This window comes from Diadema setosum, chromosome 21, assembly GCF_964275005.1.
Source record: "Diadema setosum chromosome 21, eeDiaSeto1, whole genome shotgun sequence".
NCBI classification, from domain to species: domain Eukaryota; kingdom Metazoa; phylum Echinodermata; class Echinoidea; order Diadematoida; family Diadematidae; genus Diadema; species Diadema setosum.
Window position 1 is genome coordinate 9,612,462 of NC_092705.1, and position 20,199 is coordinate 9,632,660.

General features: G+C 38.9%; 1 protein-coding gene across 1 annotated transcript in view; it reads right to left on the reverse strand.

The window, feature by feature from the left end:
• The window catches only part of LOC140244636 (glycerophosphodiester phosphodiesterase domain-containing protein 5-like), a 73,679-nt gene that overhangs the window by 35,668 nt on the left and 17,812 nt on the right, over window positions 1-20,199 (reverse strand). Inside the window, exon 4 of the mRNA XM_072324256.1 lies at window positions 660-753. Within this exon, the coding sequence (XP_072180357.1) occupies window positions 660-753 (94 nt within the window). The remainder of the gene's footprint in view (window positions 1-659; window positions 754-20,199) is intronic.

Here is a 20,199-nt window from a genome sequence, read left to right on the forward strand (position 1 = left end):
TCAGTGGTCCTATGAATTTAGGATAAAAGGCACTGATGAAACATAATAAAAAATCACTTGAGCATTTAAACTATTATAAAAACCGCTGTGTAAAGAAATCAGTAACTCCAAGTCTTAAAAAATGGAACACAAGAAATAAAGTGAAGATTTGTGCAAACTTAATGGAACCAAAACATAAGAAAAGATCTTAATTATTTAAATGTGGCTATGACAAAACAAAACATTCTGTTCAAACACATCTTTACTCCTGCAACCATAAATGCCCCTGTTACATGACTAGTATGATGGCATTCAAAGCACATCATAATAACAGATAATCAAAGACCATGAGAATGTCTGAAACTCTATTTATGAAATTATCTTATAACAAGCTTTTCAATCGCAAATAAGTTTTAAAAGTGTGTAATGGACACTCTCACGATACCAGACCATTGTTTCTCTTAAAATTCTATTCATATATTTGTACATACATAATGTATTTTGCCTTAATACTTAATGAGTCACCATGTATTAAATGAATTTCTTACAAATCATTAAAAAGAATATAATTTGGGAAATGTTTTACTATTTTATTGGATAGAAGTAACCTATAATTGAAGTGAATTGAGTTATTTGATTTGTCAACCATATTCATATTATTTTATATGATAAAAACATACCAATAACAGTGCTGTGTAGAGAAGTGCTACGATGCACCATGCAAACAGCAAAGTGAACCAGTCAAACCAGAAGCTAAAATCCTCCCAGAAATGCCTGTAGTTTGGAGAAAATGAGAAATGGGCAGACAAAAGAACAAAGTTGTATAAAACTGGAATGGTAAAGGAGTTTGAACATCAGTGAGCTTTCTTTGAAATACCAGTTTGATTATAAAAACTCATCACTCAGAAAAAAAAACCCCACAACAACTACAAATAAACAAAGACATATCTTCAGAGGAATTGTCAGCATCTGCAAAGCATCATGGGTCATAGGTCACAAGGGTAATAAACAACAGAACAGATTCCTTATGAATAGTGCCACTTGGGGCCTAATGCATTCATCGCCTGAATTCATACTCAATCATCATCACATTGATATTCATGTCATTGTCCAAACACAGTTTAACCCGTTGAGGACAAGTCCCAATACTCGGGCAAGTGTCTATATATGGAAAATGCATGTTGTAGCAAATTCATCCCATCCTCAACCCAATTAAAAAAGAAAAAAAAAAACCCTCTGCAGTTTCCAAATTGTATGAAAAATACAAAGATGTGTCTATATTTTCGATACTCAGAGTGCAGGAACACAAGAAGACCACTTCATGGCTAAAACTCTATAAAACACCATCAATAGACCACAAAATTTGATAAACATTAAATTTCCTGTCTCGTGTCAAACAGATGCAAAATTGTCTCCATCAAAACCAGCAAAACAAACCAAAACAAACTGTGAACACCTTTGTATCTGCCACAGTGGAGCAGGCATCATCTCTTTATGTAGGGATTGATTTTTGACACCGGATCATTCATTTGTTCACAACTCTCTCTGTCAAAACAGTGTAGCAACACATAATATGCTGTGTGTTTCTGAGTCTCCAGTAAATGCTTGTGATGTCAAATTAATCCAGGCACTTATGATGATAACTGCATGTACTACACAGGCAGTAGGTACCAACTGTACTCACATAAATCACTGTGGAAACAAAACGCATACACAACACACACATACATGATGTGAAAGCAATAATGTGCCATTTGCCTCAATGTAGCTTTCCACAGGAAGAATGAATTCTATCAATTTATTTAAAGACTTCTGTACTAGAAACCTACACGGCTGGCTATTAAACTTGCAAATGACATGAGCTCAACATCTTAAAAACCAATTGAGGATAGGATGATTTTGCTACAACATGCAAAACTCAGACATAATGCCTGAGTATACTCAGGACTAGTCTTAAAGGTAGGGGTTACCTTTTACAGAACTCCCAAAATGCAGCAAAACATTAAATATGAACCTCAGGGGACTTGTTTAGGCCACTGCTTAGAAATTTGGAAGTCAACAGTCATCTACAATTTGAATAATGCACAAAACTCAACTACTCAGTAGTTCTGTGTGTCAGCCACACTTAAGCCTTTTTGTCGCAGTCTTCTATATTTTTTATCTATAAACACAAATCTAAAAGTATAAGAGCTGATGTAATAACATATAGAGTGTGTGGCAAGAATGTATATAGAAATGTTTGTAAGTTTTGATGAACTTTATTCACAAAATATACATGATGGACACACATGTAGTGCATGGGTCTGCAAAGGTAGCCTAGTAATGTACTGGAATTTACGGTGAGCCCCGAAAAAAATTCAATTCAAAATCTAGCGGTCAATAAAAATGTACTAAATGTTACCTCCCACTATCAATACTTTATGGGAGTTCCTAAAATGATACTCTCTTCAACATACCACTGTGTTTACACAACTCTTCATGTAAGGCATGCAAATGGGATTCCCTACCTTTAAAGGAGACCTCTGGATGATTTTAAGATTTTTACATTCGAACAACTTTAAATTAGTTATACTGAGGACAGAGTTTCAGAATTTGAGAGAATTGGGATAAAGAATAAGAATATTTTCAAAATTTAGAACAAATTGCAATGAACAAGGATGATGACATGGCAGAGTCACCATAAGAATGCACGAGTTGGGGCTCAAGGAAGCAGAACAAAAGAAGAAGGCATGCAAAGATTATACGCAGGTGAACTCGCAAGTAAATGCTATTGTAATGGAATTACACTGCTACATTTCTGAAATATGTGAACCTCCTATGTCATCATCCTTGTTCAGTGTCATTTGTTTAAGATTTTTCAAAGTATTGTGTCTCTGCTCAAGAAACACAATAAATTCCACAAATCTATACATAGAGTTGTTGGTTTATGTGCTACATGATGTGAAATTATCATCTGGAATGTCCCTTTAAATGGGTTAATGAACCATGTTTTACCACTCATTAATGACCAAGGACAGGAAATATTCCACATATCAATCACGTTCAATACTTTGGCATTCTCAGCAAGATACAATGTATCTTATGGGACTGCTTCAGCAAAACATCAACTTACAATGTATTATGAAGAAAGCATTAGGACCTCCTCTAGTTTCAACAATCAGTTCTCCATTTTGTTGCCAGGATGGGCAATGTACAACCAAGGGGATACTGGTCTCATATTCAAGTAATGTGCAGTTTAATGCTTCCAGGTTAGTGTCCCTGGTCAGTGACGGAGCATTAATCTGCACATTACTTGAATATGAGACCGTTCTGAAGCAAATCATTTTCACACAACAATAGATATACAGTGAACTCTTGAATGAATCCCATAAGGATTGGAACAATCATCTCCCAGCATTTCCACTGATTCCCACTGATCAGTTACTAGCCTTCCCCTTTAAAAAAAAAAAGGATCTTCTTTCTCAATGGAGCACATGAATCATGAACCTGTTTACAAAAGCTTGGGGAAGAAAAGAGCCATTGAAAGCATGTATTAAAAAAAAAGACAGAAACAAATGAAACAAAAGTGCCGATGATGGATGGGACCAGCTGAATAAATGGATGCCTTCTTTTGGGAGGATGCTCCCTAGCAACAATCGGGCAGGTGATGTTGCGGAGCTGCCATCCCGGAGAAATCAGTGGTCACTTCTCCTCTATCCCTTACTCAGCACTACGTCAGCGTACCATGAATAATTTTGATGTTGTTGTTTTTTCTTTCTCTTGCTTGCTTGTTTTTGACAGGGATGAAAAGGTTGAATGCATGAACTCTTACTCAAAAATATAAGTCATCTATAGTTTGCAACGAGGCTTTTAAAACAAACATGTACATTTGAAATGTCCTACAAACAGCTATAATGAACTGATGGGTAACATGTACAACTTTCCCCCACCACCATCAAAGTAATTTTGACAGAAATTGAGTAGATAGTAAGAAACATGAAGAAATATTATTCGGGAGGGGGGGGGTGCCTTTATCTCTGCTCCTTATGTGTAGGTTGTATATCCCTTTTGCAAACATCATGAAATTTTGCATGGTTGAAGAATAATGTCTCCAAACATTGCGGAAGAAATCTTATGGTAATAAGCTTCACAGCTTTTCAAAACAGAAATAAGTAAGTCCATGTCACTCAAGAACGTGCTCTCCTTTTGCATCAAAAACAACGGCTGGAATTTGTTGTTGTTGTAGTTGTTGTTTTTGTGGTCAGAATGAATTCCCTGGAAATTTTAATATTTATCCCCCTCCCTCATAAAGAAGTTTCCAGATTTATCATTCTGCAGAAAAGTCTGAATAACCAACCTCTACAATATGTAACAGCTCATGAAAGGAATCTAATTTTCAGGGTTGCGAAAGGGACACATGAACTTTTAATGCTTTGAAAAAGCCACACCCTGTTTCTCAATAGAAGATACCCATGTCTGGGAATGTCCAAGGTCCGCTCATTGTAAAGTGGCAGAATAAACATTGTAAAGAAGGCTGTGAGCTTTCTTGATGGGAATGTGTTCAGACAATGATAATGTTTTCAGACGATGACAATATTTTCAGACGATAATATTTTCAGACCATGACAAAGTTTTCAGAACAAGCTCGTTTTGTCTACTTGTGTGCAATTTCTTGCAATTCTGAACCCTCATCACTGTCAACGATTACCTCAAGCACACTTCAATTATGCAAGACTTCACCAAGATGATAAGCAAAGCGCATGAATTCAATAAAAATCTAAGACACAATGACATGACAGGCTCTCTCTGCAAAGACGAGACAAAAATGGAAGGAGAAATAACGCGACAGCAGGCAGCGCGTCTTGCCAGACCCATTAAGCTATGATTCACGCATCCCCTGGGGGAAGTCATCTGTCACTCGTTATTGCATAATACCAGTTTGCAATGTTATGGTTGACAGCCAGGGGGAGAGAGAGATTTGAAGCTGGAGGGAACAAAAAACGGTAGGCAGGTGGCATTCCCTGTCCCGAAAAATATCTGTCCGCTGATCTGCACTAATTCCCCTTTCACACTGAACAAATTTCACCTGGATGCTCGCATGCAAACCGGGAATATCTTGAAGTATGAAAAAGTACTCTGGATAAGAATCCAGAGTAAAATGCCGAGTGACTTTTCTGAATTTTGCTCTCGAAGTGTCCCTCGTATTAAAGATTAGACTCCTGGTCGCATAGTGTGAAAGGCATCGCGGTGAAACTCTCGTGTGAAAAGCGACAGGCCTGTATGCCAACAACATCTCGCCAAACATTTCACACATGTGTCATAACGTGCGCCTCCACTGCAGAAGATCCAGAGCAGAAGGGAGAATTTCTACTTGGAGCTCATTCGGTGGTATAACAGAAATTCTTTCGGGGTGTTTCCCGTTTGGTTCTGGTGAATCTTGCAGGCGATCCTCCGAGTGACTATACACTGTATGTTAGTGTGAAAAGGGCGTAAGACAGAAATGTTCTGTCTAGGTACATGTAATGAATATGATCAAGGAGTGATTCACTGCATATCGTCATTCCAAGTTTTGTGAGGGAAATCTCTCAAGCACCGTGCCTTCCTTTCTTGTGCTACATTTGCAAATCTGGTTCAACAACCACAAGTCATCTCAGGCAAAAGGGTGGACAGCTTTTAGGAGGGAGCTTTGGCCATGCATTGAGTTTTCCATGCCACATCTGACACTTCACGGAGCTATTTAAGTATGCCATTTGCATCATATAGAGCTGTCAGATACCAAAGATTATCGATGCATGAGCTTGTATTAAGTTTGAGTACTGCAGCTGCTTGCTATATCTTTCCACTTGACATTCACCCTTTGAAAACTGGCTGCGTAAAAGAACCCATGCTATAATGTACACCATCTCCCCCACCCCCACCCCCACCCCCATCCCAGCAACTGCTTGCCTCGTTGCTCACTTGGGCTCAGTCCTGATCGGTCTCTGGCAAAATTGCACTACATTATACATTAAAGGTGCATGGTCCCAGTGTTTTTAGTCAAATGCGTACGCGGGCGCACAGCGCAAGTTCCCTATAGAGACCTATGCTATCGACTTCTCTTGGGCGCTTATGCTTTGGCCCACTTTCCCGAGTCCGAAGAAGTCCGATCCACTGTGTCAGTGGTCAGATCACAGTTCGGCTCATGATTCGGCTCAGGGGGATGACAGCTTTAGCAAATTTCTTTTGTGATGTCATAATAAGAAGCACATTTTGATGCACATCAGCAGATCAGACAAAGAATAACATTGTTAAAGGAACATGGCATTTTGGCTTGAAAGAATTTCAACAGCCAATTGACCATAAAACCAAATCAAACATGAGAGGGGCAAAAAAAAAAAACCAACCCAACAATGTCAAAAGGTGCAGAATTGGGCAATTTTATAACAGAAAGATACAGCAGCCTGGAGTAGTGAGACTAGCTTCCCCACACCCACAGTAGCCCTACACTCCTGAATTCTCGGCAGGCCCTCATTCCAAGAGGCGATCATTTCTCAAAACATGTCGACAATTATGGAAAATTGAGATGTCCTATGGAGGGCAATTTCCAAATCTGTCGAGATCTGAGGCTAATTGGATTCCATCGTCTCTCAGCAGCTTAAAAGCAATGTTTACAGTCATTGTCCGCACGTCATATTCTCTACTTTCCAGGCCTCTTCAGCATGGAATCACTGTCCCCCCTCCTCCCCTACTACCCCCCCCCCCCCCCCAATCTCTCTCTCTCACTATGGAGATTGTCCATGGCATTCCCACCGGATTGGTAAGAAATTATGATGACACTTCCCTCATTTAATTTTTCTCTTCAAAATATCACAGTAAGATCGGCAAACCTCATTCGATTTGCCCAACGCAATATACTGGGCGTGGGGTTGGAAGATTTATATGCTCACAGAGATAATATTTGCACTAGAAGTTCTTAACAGGGGAGAGAGAAAGAAGCCACGTGGACAACATATCTAGAAATCAATCTACGTGATAAAACTACCAGCTACATGAGGCACGTAGAGAGTTCTAATATTAATACATTCACAATGATCATGTCTGTTTCTTGTGAGTGAGATTCACATCTAATAAAGATGGCCACAATGCCTCTAGACCCAAAACACTGAAACATCTGTTCTATATTTGTAAGTATCCTGTGATTGAATCAATACTATTTTTGTTCCACACTGTAAAAAACAAGATAGACAAGAAGAATGGTCCCAACCTGCTTCAAGGTTGTATATGAATATGAGAAATCATCCCTAACCCACATGACTGGGGGCAAGACTGTTTTGAAGGGGAAAAAATTGCAAGGAAGTAGTGTACTTTAATAATATTGATTAAATGTATCCTTTAATAATATTGATTAAATGTGTCCTTTGATAATATTGATTAAATGTGTCATAGAAATTGTGATACCTGCAAGCCAGCAATGATATCAAATTTCACGAAAACATGATGATATCCTGTTGTTGAAAAGAACATCATAGGAATGCTGTTTAACTACACACACACACACACACACACACACACACATATTTCCAATTTACTGGCACTGCTGCAATACCACCATAACAAGGAATATCTTACCTGTTGTTTTTCCATATAAGCATTTACTTTCAATAAGTGCAGGTATAAACATTTACTTTCAATAAGTGCAGGATAGGAGAATATATTAAAAAATTACTGTGATATGGGATTTTGGGAAGTTGGTATTTTTGTTTTTCATCAACATACTACAGTGTATCTCAAAGGGAGTCATATGTTGATTTACAAGATGATTTTGTCTAAACTACAGAAATGTGTAATTAATGTCTTGAGTCTGCACAAAATATTATACACACATTAGACCACACATGTCATTTTGGGCCCCCTTTAACCCTTCTAAACAAAACACAAGCCCCCAAAAGCCCAGGATTGAAGTAAGAACAGCGGAGACACCTGCCCCTAATTGGCTAACTTGATTACCGATGCACCGGTTAATTAGATGATCGGTGTATTCTACAAGAGCTGCTGCAATCGACCTCCCCTCGCGGTTTCATCCTCCGGAGCGTGAGCAGAGCGGTGTTTGCACTAGCATCACAATCAGCAAAGGTGTCCCAGCTCAGTTTAACCCTATGTGTGCTGCAAGTCATGATCCCACCGTGTTGTATACATACTGTCTAAAGTCCCTCACAAAGAAAGGTTTAACATGTCGAAAATGCATTTTGGAATGGCAAAAAATGACAAGGTTGCTACTTCATACTTGACAACTCTACCGAGATTTTAGCTGGCTATCGATTTTTTTTAATCTGATATACCGATTTTGCGGCAAACCTGCCATAAGATAAAATGAAAGTCACAATTCCTCTTCCTTGTGCATTGATTCTCCAAATCACATATTTTGAAGTTGAAAAACCAAAAAACTCCACACCATGGAGGGGGGGGGGGGGGAGACACCCCTCCCACACCCTCCCTCCCCCCCCCCCCCAAAAAAAACAAAAAACGCTCGGACTCGGTTGCTTCATTCCCCCGCAAATCTACCACTTTAGCACTTCAAAATGTTAGCAAGTATGCTACTTACAGACAGAGGTTCATAACCCCAAAGTAGTATCTGACAAATAAAACAGACAGATGCTATTTAACCCGTTGAGGACGGTTTGATTTTGCTACAACACGCATTTCCCGTAGACACCTGCCCAAGTATACTCGGGAGTCGTCCTCAACGGGTTAACAAAACTGAAGCTGCATGCATAGGATTGTCACACAATAAGAAGTATCTCCCAACCATCCCCCCACCCCCCGAAATAAAATATCAAGGGATTTTAAGAAAATTCCCTCCAGCATGCAATGTGCAATGACACATATCGATAAACATGAAGTTATGGGCTGATACACACGTACATGCTCGTGATAGATCAATTGTCTAGACGGCATCGCTCCTCACACAGACAAAATCTCGCTGCTTCACACGCACGAGTTTTCAGCTGGTGCTGGTTGCCGGGCAACCGACTAGTGTGAATGAATCCAAAATTGCAGCTGGCACAATCCACATGAAATTCAGCATTAAAGGGTAAACGACACCACTCCCTGCCTTTGTTTTTATTTTTTGTCTCGTTGCTATAGAGAAGACGAGTGCATTAATAAGAGAAAAAAAAAAAGGTTTACTTTATCAGGTGAATTTTCGAGCAAGCACCTTGAACTGATAATTGTGATCTTTGTTTTTTACATTCTGACCTGTATGATGAACTTTATTGTGGTTTTTAATCACTAACATTGATGACTACTGATGTCTGACCTTGATTTTCCTTTTGCCCAATATTAAAAAAAGTATAAAAACAATAAAAGAAGTAGCTGCAGCCTGAAATTTCTCCTCATGATCACAAATTTGATGATTGATAATGAATTTCTAACAATTTAAACTGTTTATAGTTTTATTTAAATTGTATTTGTGTTTGTTTTTGTACTTTCACACAACCAGCGAGAAGTGTTTTCTCCAAGATTTTAAATATACATGTAGCTTGTGGCAAACCCATAAAACTAAGATTGGTATGGAAAAGATAATCAGCAATAAATTATCTAGCTTCCTGGATGTCTTTTATATCAATACCCTCCCCCATTCTACCTCTCATTTGTGCAAATAGGGAAGAACTCAGTTGTTCGATGGGGAATTGATTCAGGTACTTTAGTTTCAGGTGTTCTAAACCATCAGATCCACTTTCATTGAATGTGTTCTGTCATTTACTGTCATTACGGCAGAGTCACATGTACATGTTGTACAGCATTAGACAGATGGCATGACGAAAATATTCATGAAACTTCAGACAGGCTACACTACACTGAGCTTATAGTGCCTAAATGTCTAATCAGCATGCGCGTTATCATGTTACCCGAGTGTCATGGCCCCACTAGAGATGCACGCACGAGATGCCACGGTACAGAGATGAACGAAAGAATGAATGAATGAATGAGTGCATGCTCAAGGTATCGGGAAGATCTCTCCTCTTCTCTGAATGACGAAAAGAAGCAATTTTCTCCCAACAAATCATGCTGCCGCTGCCGCTCCAAGATGAGGGCCTCCTTGGCCCTCAAAATCGGGTGTCTCCATGGTGATGACTCATCCCAGTGTCATTTGCAGCCTATCCATCATTGCATCACCGTGAATGCACTTGTTATATTAAAGGGGCAAGTCATGCCGCATCGTCTAGCTGTACTCTCAAAGGAAGGGCAAATACTGGGAAGAGGCGTGCTATCATAATGCTCTATGATTTAATAGGAATATTATGCAAAACATGACAGAGATAGCCCTTAGAAAGACAAGATTCACACCACACAAGTTTCATCAAGTACCGAAAAAAGAATTAATACTTGGTACATGCATGAAATTGTACACAATATGCGACCCGCTACAACAAAAGGATCCTAAAGTCGCGGACGGGTGAGCCGAAAAAATCAAGTTTGAAGTCAGATCTCCAAAATCTGTCAAAACGTTCGGATTTCTGTTTTTACACAATTTTGTAGTCTAATGTATCTTCTATCATCTGCCGAAATTTCGAAGCTAAATGATCAAAGGAAAGGCCTGAAAATAGCATTTTTCTGGGCCATGCTTGGTTCGCCCGTCAGCGACTTTAGGATCCTTTTGTTGTAGCTGGTCACATATGCTGTATATTTATTAAGCCTAATTTTCAACGAATCTGGATTTCCCAACGATTTCGCGAGTGGTTAGATTGATGATCATGGAGTACAGTACTGAATGAAGAAATCTACACGTGCACATCGCAATAATGTCAGGATCAGAGTCAATATATTTGCATGTCTTTAAATTTGCGTATAGCATTTGACACTCAAAATTCGCGAAATAAAAACCTTTAAAAATATTCAGCGTATTCAGTATACTTAGAGGCATCAAACAGGCAAAAAAGCTCCAGTATGATAGAGTTAACATGAAGGATAAAGGGGTGAATATGCAATAGAAAATCTAAAATGCTGGTTTAGCATCATGTATGCTTTATTCAGTGCTCAGGCACACAAAGTGATTAAATGATGACAGCTACACTGTAGATGTAGAGAGCTTTGAGGAAGTGCATACAATTGCAAATTTCTAATTTTTTGTCGTGATAAACTGAACATAAATATATGGTATATGTTCTGCCATGTCAAACATTCTCATTCCCAATTTCCCATACACCATGTACACAATCAGTGACAAAGTCCACATGCAGATATTTTTAGGTTGGGAATGATAACACATCATTAATGTTTAGTTTTTTATCAAACATCTATAATGTATTATCGCGGTCAAAAGGACACATATTGTACAACTAGGTACATCTTGAGTGAACTTCGAGAACGTCCATAGTCATAATTAACTCTTGTAACAAACTCAACATTACAGTGTATTTACATAGATCTGTAGGTCAAAAATCTGCATTCTTGAACCTCCTGTACCTCCAATCAGAGACTGCAAACGAAATGTAAATATAAATACTTAGGAATAAGTGAGCCTTGCAGATATTTATCTCTAAAGACAGCCACGCTCAACATGAAAAGGGACATACACTTCCTTATCCTCAAATTAGTAAAGCATGAAATGAAATAGAAATCTGTCCTGATCACAATAGGCGTGTCTTCATCAGCCCGAAGTTCAAACTAGCGGGACATTTTGCGGTCTGAGAAAATAGCCCGATACAGCGAATGTGCGTCTTCATCAGCTCGAACAGCCTGCTTCGGGAATTAGTCCGAAAATTGACGCATGCGCACTTTGCAGTATTACTCTGCCTGGCTCGCGGTTCGAAAGTGGATTTCCCCGCTCAAAATCTCCTATATCACCGTATGTACGATTCTACAACCAGGGAGGTGAGCAGTACAGCAAATTCTCTCCAAAGGGATATTAATAACGCTACTCTTTCTTCTGTCCAGTGAGGCATCTTATATGAAATTAACGAATTGCAATGTTTAAACAAATCCAAAATGCACACAATCTGCAAGAATCTTCAGCTATAAGGTAGAGTGGACCAGAAGAAGAAGTTTACAAAAAAAAAAAAAAAAAACAGCTAGCATGCACGGCACTGAGTTTTAATAGGGAGGTGAGAGAAATCACCTCCCTGGTTTTAAAGATGACAGCAACAGGCCTATAGTACACACATGTGATCCTTGAATACACCGTGCGTGTAATGTACTATACACAATCACTAGCTGCTTGTACATGCGCTTTCCATTGCCAGCTGGCTAACCAGAAGCGTGGAGGGATCAAGAAAATTTCGGGCTGATGGAGACGCACCCAAGATAGCGCGCTATTTCACGAATTAGCGCTCTAGTTGACGAACTAGACCAAGATTTTGGGTGAAATTTTCCCGATCAAATAGCGCGCTATCTGCGTCTTCACTACACAGATAGCGCGCTATTTTGACATCGGACTAGTTTGGTAACCGCAAGATAGCGCGCTATTTTGAAACTTCGGGCTGATGAAGACACGCCTAATGTGACACTTCAGAGTATACAGTTAATTATCATTTTCATGACATAGTGTAACACAGCTGGTAAACTGTAGGTAAAGAAATAGCTTTCCCCCAGAATTCAGTGCACATGTATACCACAAACTTCTGTAATATGCAAACCCACTCCTGAAAAGCAAGGGCATTGACCCTTCAGAGAAAAACTCCACTTCCAAAATAAAAGAAACTAAAACTTTTTCACCCGCTACATAAGGTATATCGATGAAAAGCCAATACATACGATGCATGGAGTCTCTTTCAAACATTGCACATCCACATTTCCTGTTCCTCCCAATTAAACAGAAGAAACTCTCTTATAAGTCGCGATGACCTTTTTCAATCTTCCCTTCTTAACGAGATAACCTTTTGCAACATCCTGCCCAAAATCTGATTAATGAAACAGCATCGCCACTTCAACTCATGCGCTATGGGACGATGCTGAAATGTTTGTATCAATCCAAAGGTACTTGTATGCGTTACATGCACAGATACCCTCTGTAGCAGAGTTATACTCTACGCCACATATTCTGCAAGTACAGTTGAACCTCTCGTATCCGGACAAGTCAGGACCGGGGCTCATCCGGATAAGGGACTTGGCCGGATACGGGAGACTCAATGCTTTATACATGTACATATACATACACATGTACTGATGTAGCCCATTGTAGTACCACATGTAGTAATGTGTATACTGCAACCTTTTCATTGTTACACTCAGTAACAGACCCCAAAATAGAGGTGTATGTTAATGTTTGAAGTAATTCATGTGTGTTTGTGTAGGAGTTCTCAAGGAGTTGGGAATCCCCCTTTCCTCCCGTAATTATTACAAAAAAAAAAAAAAAAAAAAAAAAAAAATCACGGCGAGATTGCGTCCGTATAATAGAGAGATCCGGATAAAGGGAGGCCGGATAAGAGAGGTTCAACTGTATAATATTTCTCAAATTGAAACTTGTAAGACAAATTCATGCTCAAGAACCACAGTGATGGAACAAGAAAAAATATCATTCCCTTTCAAAAGAAAACTTAATGATTTTCAACCCTGGAGATGGTACACTGCATAGTTTGTGTTATTTAAATAGTTAAAAGGGAAGCATTTATTTCTTTTTTTTCCCTCTGGTGAGTTGCATATTTCACAAATATCAGTTGACTTGCACAATTCACACAAATGAAAACAGTGAAATATATCCCATAAAATCACTACAACTTCTTATAAAATTTTACTTTAACTCATTCCCTGAAAGTTATTAAAATCCCCATATCCTTTGAATACGAAACACTTGCTTCCTGCAGTCAAAGCCTTACAGCAAGTCATACACAGCAGAATCAAATTCAATCAGACTTTCTCCACCAATCAAGCGACAAAATGTACCAGTTTAATAATTCGTCATCACTGCTGCTAATGTAATCATCACAGAAGTAAGTTTGGTCCAGAATCCTCTTGTACCACATCGTAAGAGTAGCATAAACAAAATACGGATATTTTCTCTGATACTGTTTATCACACGTACCTTGAAAGAACTGCATGTAAAATTTGTCAAAATTTGATGTTGTACTTCGTAGGGTGAGGCTAACCTTCAGTGCTTATTTGATGAGACATTGTACTGCTTGCAATGAAAACCTACTCCTGTACTTATATATGTTAACCTTGATCAAAAAAAAAAAAAAAAAATGTCCAACAAACAGAATCCACTACTCTGTACCAAGGACAGTCTGAGCCGTAAGAGCGCAAAGTCGGGAATGATTCCTTTGATATCCATGAGCAAAGTGAACTTCAGCATTTTTTGTGTCACATCACGAGGTAGTCTTCATTACAAACTCTTCCATTTATTGGAGATACCCATGCATTGATTAGATCTCCATTACATGTAATCTCTTGAATGATGTAGAAAAGAAACATCTCAAAGGACACCCAGGAATTACGATACATTCTGCTAAGAACAGTGATACAGAAAAATTGACAATTTTCACCCTTTTGCCACATGTATGACATGAAAATGTGCAGAACCTCAGCACAGCAGCCACTGTACAAGTGTCTACCACCAGATGCGACAGCAAACACATCTTTGCTTGCATTGTATGTCTCCATGGCAACTGCTGTTTGAGCAGGGAAGTGCACAAGACCACCTCCCTGGTTTGAGCTTGGCTGACACTAATGACATGCAAGGTACATCTTGTATCAAAAGGTACTGGCAAGTCATTTCATTGATGTACTAAAGGAAACTGTCAAGATGCCAAGAATATAAAGATGTTATAGATGATCCCTAATTTGCACATCTTGGGGACAGCTACAGTAGTATACTGCATGGACCTTTTAATAAATTACATAATAATTGTGCAGCAAATTCATCGTGTGAGCACTTCACACTTGATTGATGGTTTGGTAGTGAAACTTGCATGACAGTTTCACTCTATTATAGGCCCACTTAGGGAGACCACAAAGGAAAACAGCAAGGGGGGGGGGGGTGGGTGTGGGGAGGCAGATTTCTTTTGTCCTAAAAAGACAAAGGATTAAAACTCTTGAAACAAATTACAAATATTTGTATGGCACATTAGCAATAAGTATATCTGCATGGCTGAAATGACTGGGTTCTCAGATCATTTCTTGAACCCACCCCCCCCCCCCCAACAACAACAACAACAAAAATGGACAAACAAAGAAAAACATGTCAGGAGCATAACGTCACTGGGGTGACAAGACCTAGATCTGCAACTTTGGTAAAAATGGCTTTTTTGGATTAAAGGTCAAATAATGGATTAAGCGATGTCCTGTCCAAATCCCAACTGTCTTACTCCAAAAATGAAGCCACCACGGCATGTCAAAGGAAAGGCTATCCCATTTGCCACAGTGCTTTGGCCGCCATGTTTTTTGGCTCTCCTGAAAATTTGACATTTTGTAGATAAATATTTACGAGGTCTTGTCGCCCCTGCGATGATAATACAATTGGAAAGTAAATCCTGAAAAATCACAGAGGTAGAGGTAAATGTACAGCTACATGCGGAAGGGCTCTAGTTGCTGATAATTGACAAAAAGAATTATTTTCTTTTGGCATGATCAAGACAGCTGCTCACTAATGACATCATCTTGTCTTGTTGGTATGGTTAGTGATTGTGGCTAATATCACTGTTTCACACCAAAAAAAAAAAGTTATTTCATATACTAATGATAAAAATCAACAATTGTTATTATTATTATCATTATCATTATTATTATCATTATTATTATTATTATCACCATCATCATCATCATTATTTATTATCATTATTATTATTATCAATCTGGTCTTCTTTATCCAGGCTAGCCTCTTCAATGTTGCCACTGTTCTTTTAAATGGCCTTGCCATTGTTATTACCTTAACATTTGAATACCAGGTACCCACCTTTATATGAGAGGGACATGGTAGGCAAAAACATCTTGTCCAAGGACATCTACAGGAACTTGACAGGATTTGAACTCGGAGACCTATGATTGAAGGTCAAGAGTCTAAATCCACTATGCCACAGTGCCCCCACATTTAAAACTTCCAAGAGCCCCCATTTTAAACTTGAAAGTTCCACAGCTGTTTCATTGTCTGATTTTCTTTGTTTGGTTTGAATATTAACACGATTTTCAGCATTTTGTTAAACAGTTTTCTTTCCATTTGAAAAGTCAAGATTAGGTATGGAGTAGATTTGCACTTTACAGCACTGTACAGTGTACACTGTACTACACGGTCACGTGATCCAGCGTAATGCAGTGTGATTGAAAAACAAATCTCTGAATATTGCAACCCAGCACAGACGGTGCTTTATTTCCAATTTTGAGGCGATGTCCATGGGCATAATTGTCTCATTCGTTTCTCGTTAACGTGTTTAGGATCTTGAAATGAAATCCATACCAAACTAGAGAGAATGGTGAAACTCAAAAAAAGATTTAATCCACCGCATGCCTCGGCGCATGGCTGAGACGCTGGAGGAAAAAATGAGAGGAAATCCAACTGATTTTAATCAAAACAGCCATGATGTGAATTGTCCTTAATCTAGCTGCACTTCTTCTTATATTGGGCGACTTCGGCTGTTTTCACATGTATGGAGAGTGTGTCATTTGAATCATAATTCTAATGACACATCACTAGAATCATCACGATTCACGTGACACGTTTTGGACGTGTGTATGCAAACTGGAATCACAGAGGGTGACCTGAATCATAATTCCAGTCGTGATTCAAATGAGGGTCTGGATGTGTTTTCCAATCACGATTCTCCAGAATTACAGAACAAAACAGTTGTGTGCACAGATTGACTTCCAAATTGTGTTTTTGGGGGGCTGAGTTTACGGTGACCTGTAAAACACTTCCACACACACACACACACACAAAAAAAAAACCAAGTTCCTCAAATGCTCGCACTACAGTCAAAGCGTGCATTACTTACTACTCAAGAGTGACTGATTGGGGAAAGAAGCCACACACTCTCCTTGCTCTGAAAGTCAAATCCGCAGAATCCGCGAAGTCCTTCTTGGTCGTGTGTATGAACAATAATTCTAATGGTAATTGTAATTCTACTGAATGTAATTCAGCATTGTAAAATCCACATTTCTTGATTGGTGTAAAAATAGCCACAGGTTATTGCCTTTTCAAATAACTATCAAACTTATTCAGATTTCCTAGAATATAAATGTTTAAACTAGCATTCCTTGCCTTTCCCTAGCTTCCTTGTAATGAAAAGACGATCATCTCATTTAATCTAGGTAATTTCATCTCAGTAATGGTAGATACTGTAAAACACGATATATTCGCGGCATGAAAATTTCACAAATTGGAGCCGACAGCCTTTTTTGCAGCATCAAATTTTTGCAAATTGCCACTGGCATCCAATGCATATTGTGTAAGCAAAAACTTTCGCATGCATTTTAATTTCGCGAAAATAAAATGCACGCGAACATTCCTCGTTTTACAGCATGTGCTATACTTACAAATTGTATCACACCTAAGGGTAGTGGGATGTGCATCATTGCAAGTATTCTTACAACATGCATACCAGAGTGAGTTTCATCCAGACAGCATGCTTGAAATTTGGTTCACAGATTGAGAAAAGAAAACTTAATTTTGCTCCCCCCCCCCCCCATAAAGAAAGCCTTCATCATTTCCACCTTTCCTCACTCATTGCGTTGTCGTTATCGAGGTAAAGGAACAAACCTCCCACTGTGCCACCGTCTGGCAGGGAACCCTTCGCTCGGCCAGAGGGGCGACAGGAGACTCCGTCCGGGAGTTTATTTATAAAATCCTCGCCCCTATTCCTGTATGACTCATGCGGCTGACAGCTCAACGCAGCGGGGCGGGCATGTGCGACCAGTCTAAAAGACTACTATAAACAAAACTAAATGAGAAATCTTTGACAGAAAGAAAGAGAGAACAGAACTAAATGTCTTATCATGTTTCTGAAACAAATTTCTTATCATGTTCAGAGAGCAGCGATCAGACACTGAACTGACTTCATTCTGTTTAAAACGGAATGCAAACTGGCATTGCAACTGTACTTTAAACCAAACACTACCGACCAGCTGCAATATACTCAGTGTTCAACAGCAAGCTTTAGACCGGTGATGTGATTGCTAAAGACAACGCTATTTTAGGCTAAAAATGGTGTTCTGCACATGTGCAAGACAGCCTTTTCCACTGTTCAACCCTAGATGCTGCATCGTCTTAGTGTTCCGGTCACAGATCTAAACTTTGCTAATGTTGACTTGACAAAACCAAAAATAAGCTTGCTTTCTGATGACCATTCTTGCACAGAACCTTTTTTATTATATACAGAATTCTGGTTTCCAAGGACAAAACTATCAAACTTTTCAACATATTTGCATGTAAGTACAATGTATGTGTGTACATGTATGCAATATATTGTAAAACATGATATTTTCAAGGCATGACATTTTTGCGAGTTACCTCTAACATTCAATGCGTATAGTGTAGACAAGAACTTTCATGTGCGTTTTAATTTCGCAAATCTTGGCTCTCACGAAATTTGCAAAATTAAAATGAATGTGAACATTCCTTGTTTTACAGTACTTTGTATCATTCAATTTGATTCTGTTTGACTTCTTCTTAATGTGTGTAACTTAATACAGACATCAGCGGAAAGTGTTGTATCTTTTAATCTTGCATTTTTTTAAAGTACAAACCAAAATATGTCATCCTAATATTACTATCAATATCATGTATTTTAATCAAACAAACTGTGCTGAAAGCATCTACAGTGTAGATGAAAAGCAATAAGTGTTGAATACAAACTAGGACTGGCCTACTACTGCCTTTGTGAAAATTTGTGAGAGGGAGACAGATAGGGAAAACTGAATGGTTTCCAGGGAGTTGCCATGGTTACACGTCTGCACCTGTTAGACCCCCAGCTGGAACGTGGCTCCAGATTTTGATGTGACCGATAGGGGGTCTCACAAATCACATCTGATCAACAAACTGGGCTGAAACTCGTTAATTCAACTAATTGCTTACTATGCCATGGACAAATTAATAGCTAATGTATGTATACATGTACAACGCAGGAACAGCCTTGAGGAGAGAAAAAAAGCAACATCATTACCAACTTCCATAGAAATCCATTGATGTCTTGTTCAGGTGCAGATCCTAATATCATGATTAACACACACATTCCTAGTATCGTAACTCACATTTCAATGAGATCCGTAACTTTTTTACGAATATGTTTCTGTGTGCATGTGTACCATGTACAATTCCCACACAATATCAAATATCAATGTAAACAGTACCTCCTTTCTCAGAATGTAAACAGGAAGATTTGTCTATAACTCTTCCTCTGATGGGTTTTCCCAGAATTCAGCCTATTGTTGATGGTTGATTCATACAAAGGATATGTACAGTAGGTGGACATGACATGGATAAAAGAAATGTGCCTCTTTATCTTACTCTTTAATTTAGGTATCAACTAATACCTCTTATAGATGCACTCAAAAGTTAGCAATCTCTAGTTTAGTCAATGATCAAAACTACATCTTACCGTTTATGCTCTGTACAACCACGGGAGGTCCCCATTGATTCTTACAGTGTACCTCTGCCAAGGAAGGAGGTTATGTTTTCACTACCGTTTGTTTGTTTGTTTATCCGTGTGCAAAACAACTCAAAATGTTGGGAACGGATTTGAATGAAACTTGCAGGAAAAGTCGAGAACGAAACAAGGAACAGACGATTAGATTTTGGTAGTGATCCAGACATTTTTATCGATTTTATGAAGAATTTTCGATATTTTGGCAGGTAGGGTCAATGAACTTGGGAGTTCAAGCTGCGCATTTTTTAGGTCTTCATACGAGCACTAACGTCTGTGCTCTACTGCTAGGCGTGCCGCGCAGGTGATGGTTGATGATGTAACAAAAGGCTTCTATATTGGGAATTTGGATGATCTTTAGCATGCATACAACGTAAGTATGGGTGGAGATCACTGATCTCTATGGAAGAACAAGATCATTGGTAGAAGTGAGCTGCTTGGCAGAGGTCTGGGCTCTCAGAATGCTTCTCTAGTTTACCACTGTGTGGACACCATAACTGACGAACTAAAAAGTCAGCATGACTTCTTCATGAACCCCATGCCCTTCAGCTTCCACGTCAAACTCTGCATATTGTCAGGTTCTTAGCTAGTGCTGTGTGAACATATTATTACTTTTCTTTTGGTTCTGTAGTTTCATCATTGAGTGGGATTCTCTCTCAAAAATTCAATCTTTAAAGGGATGGTATAGTATTGG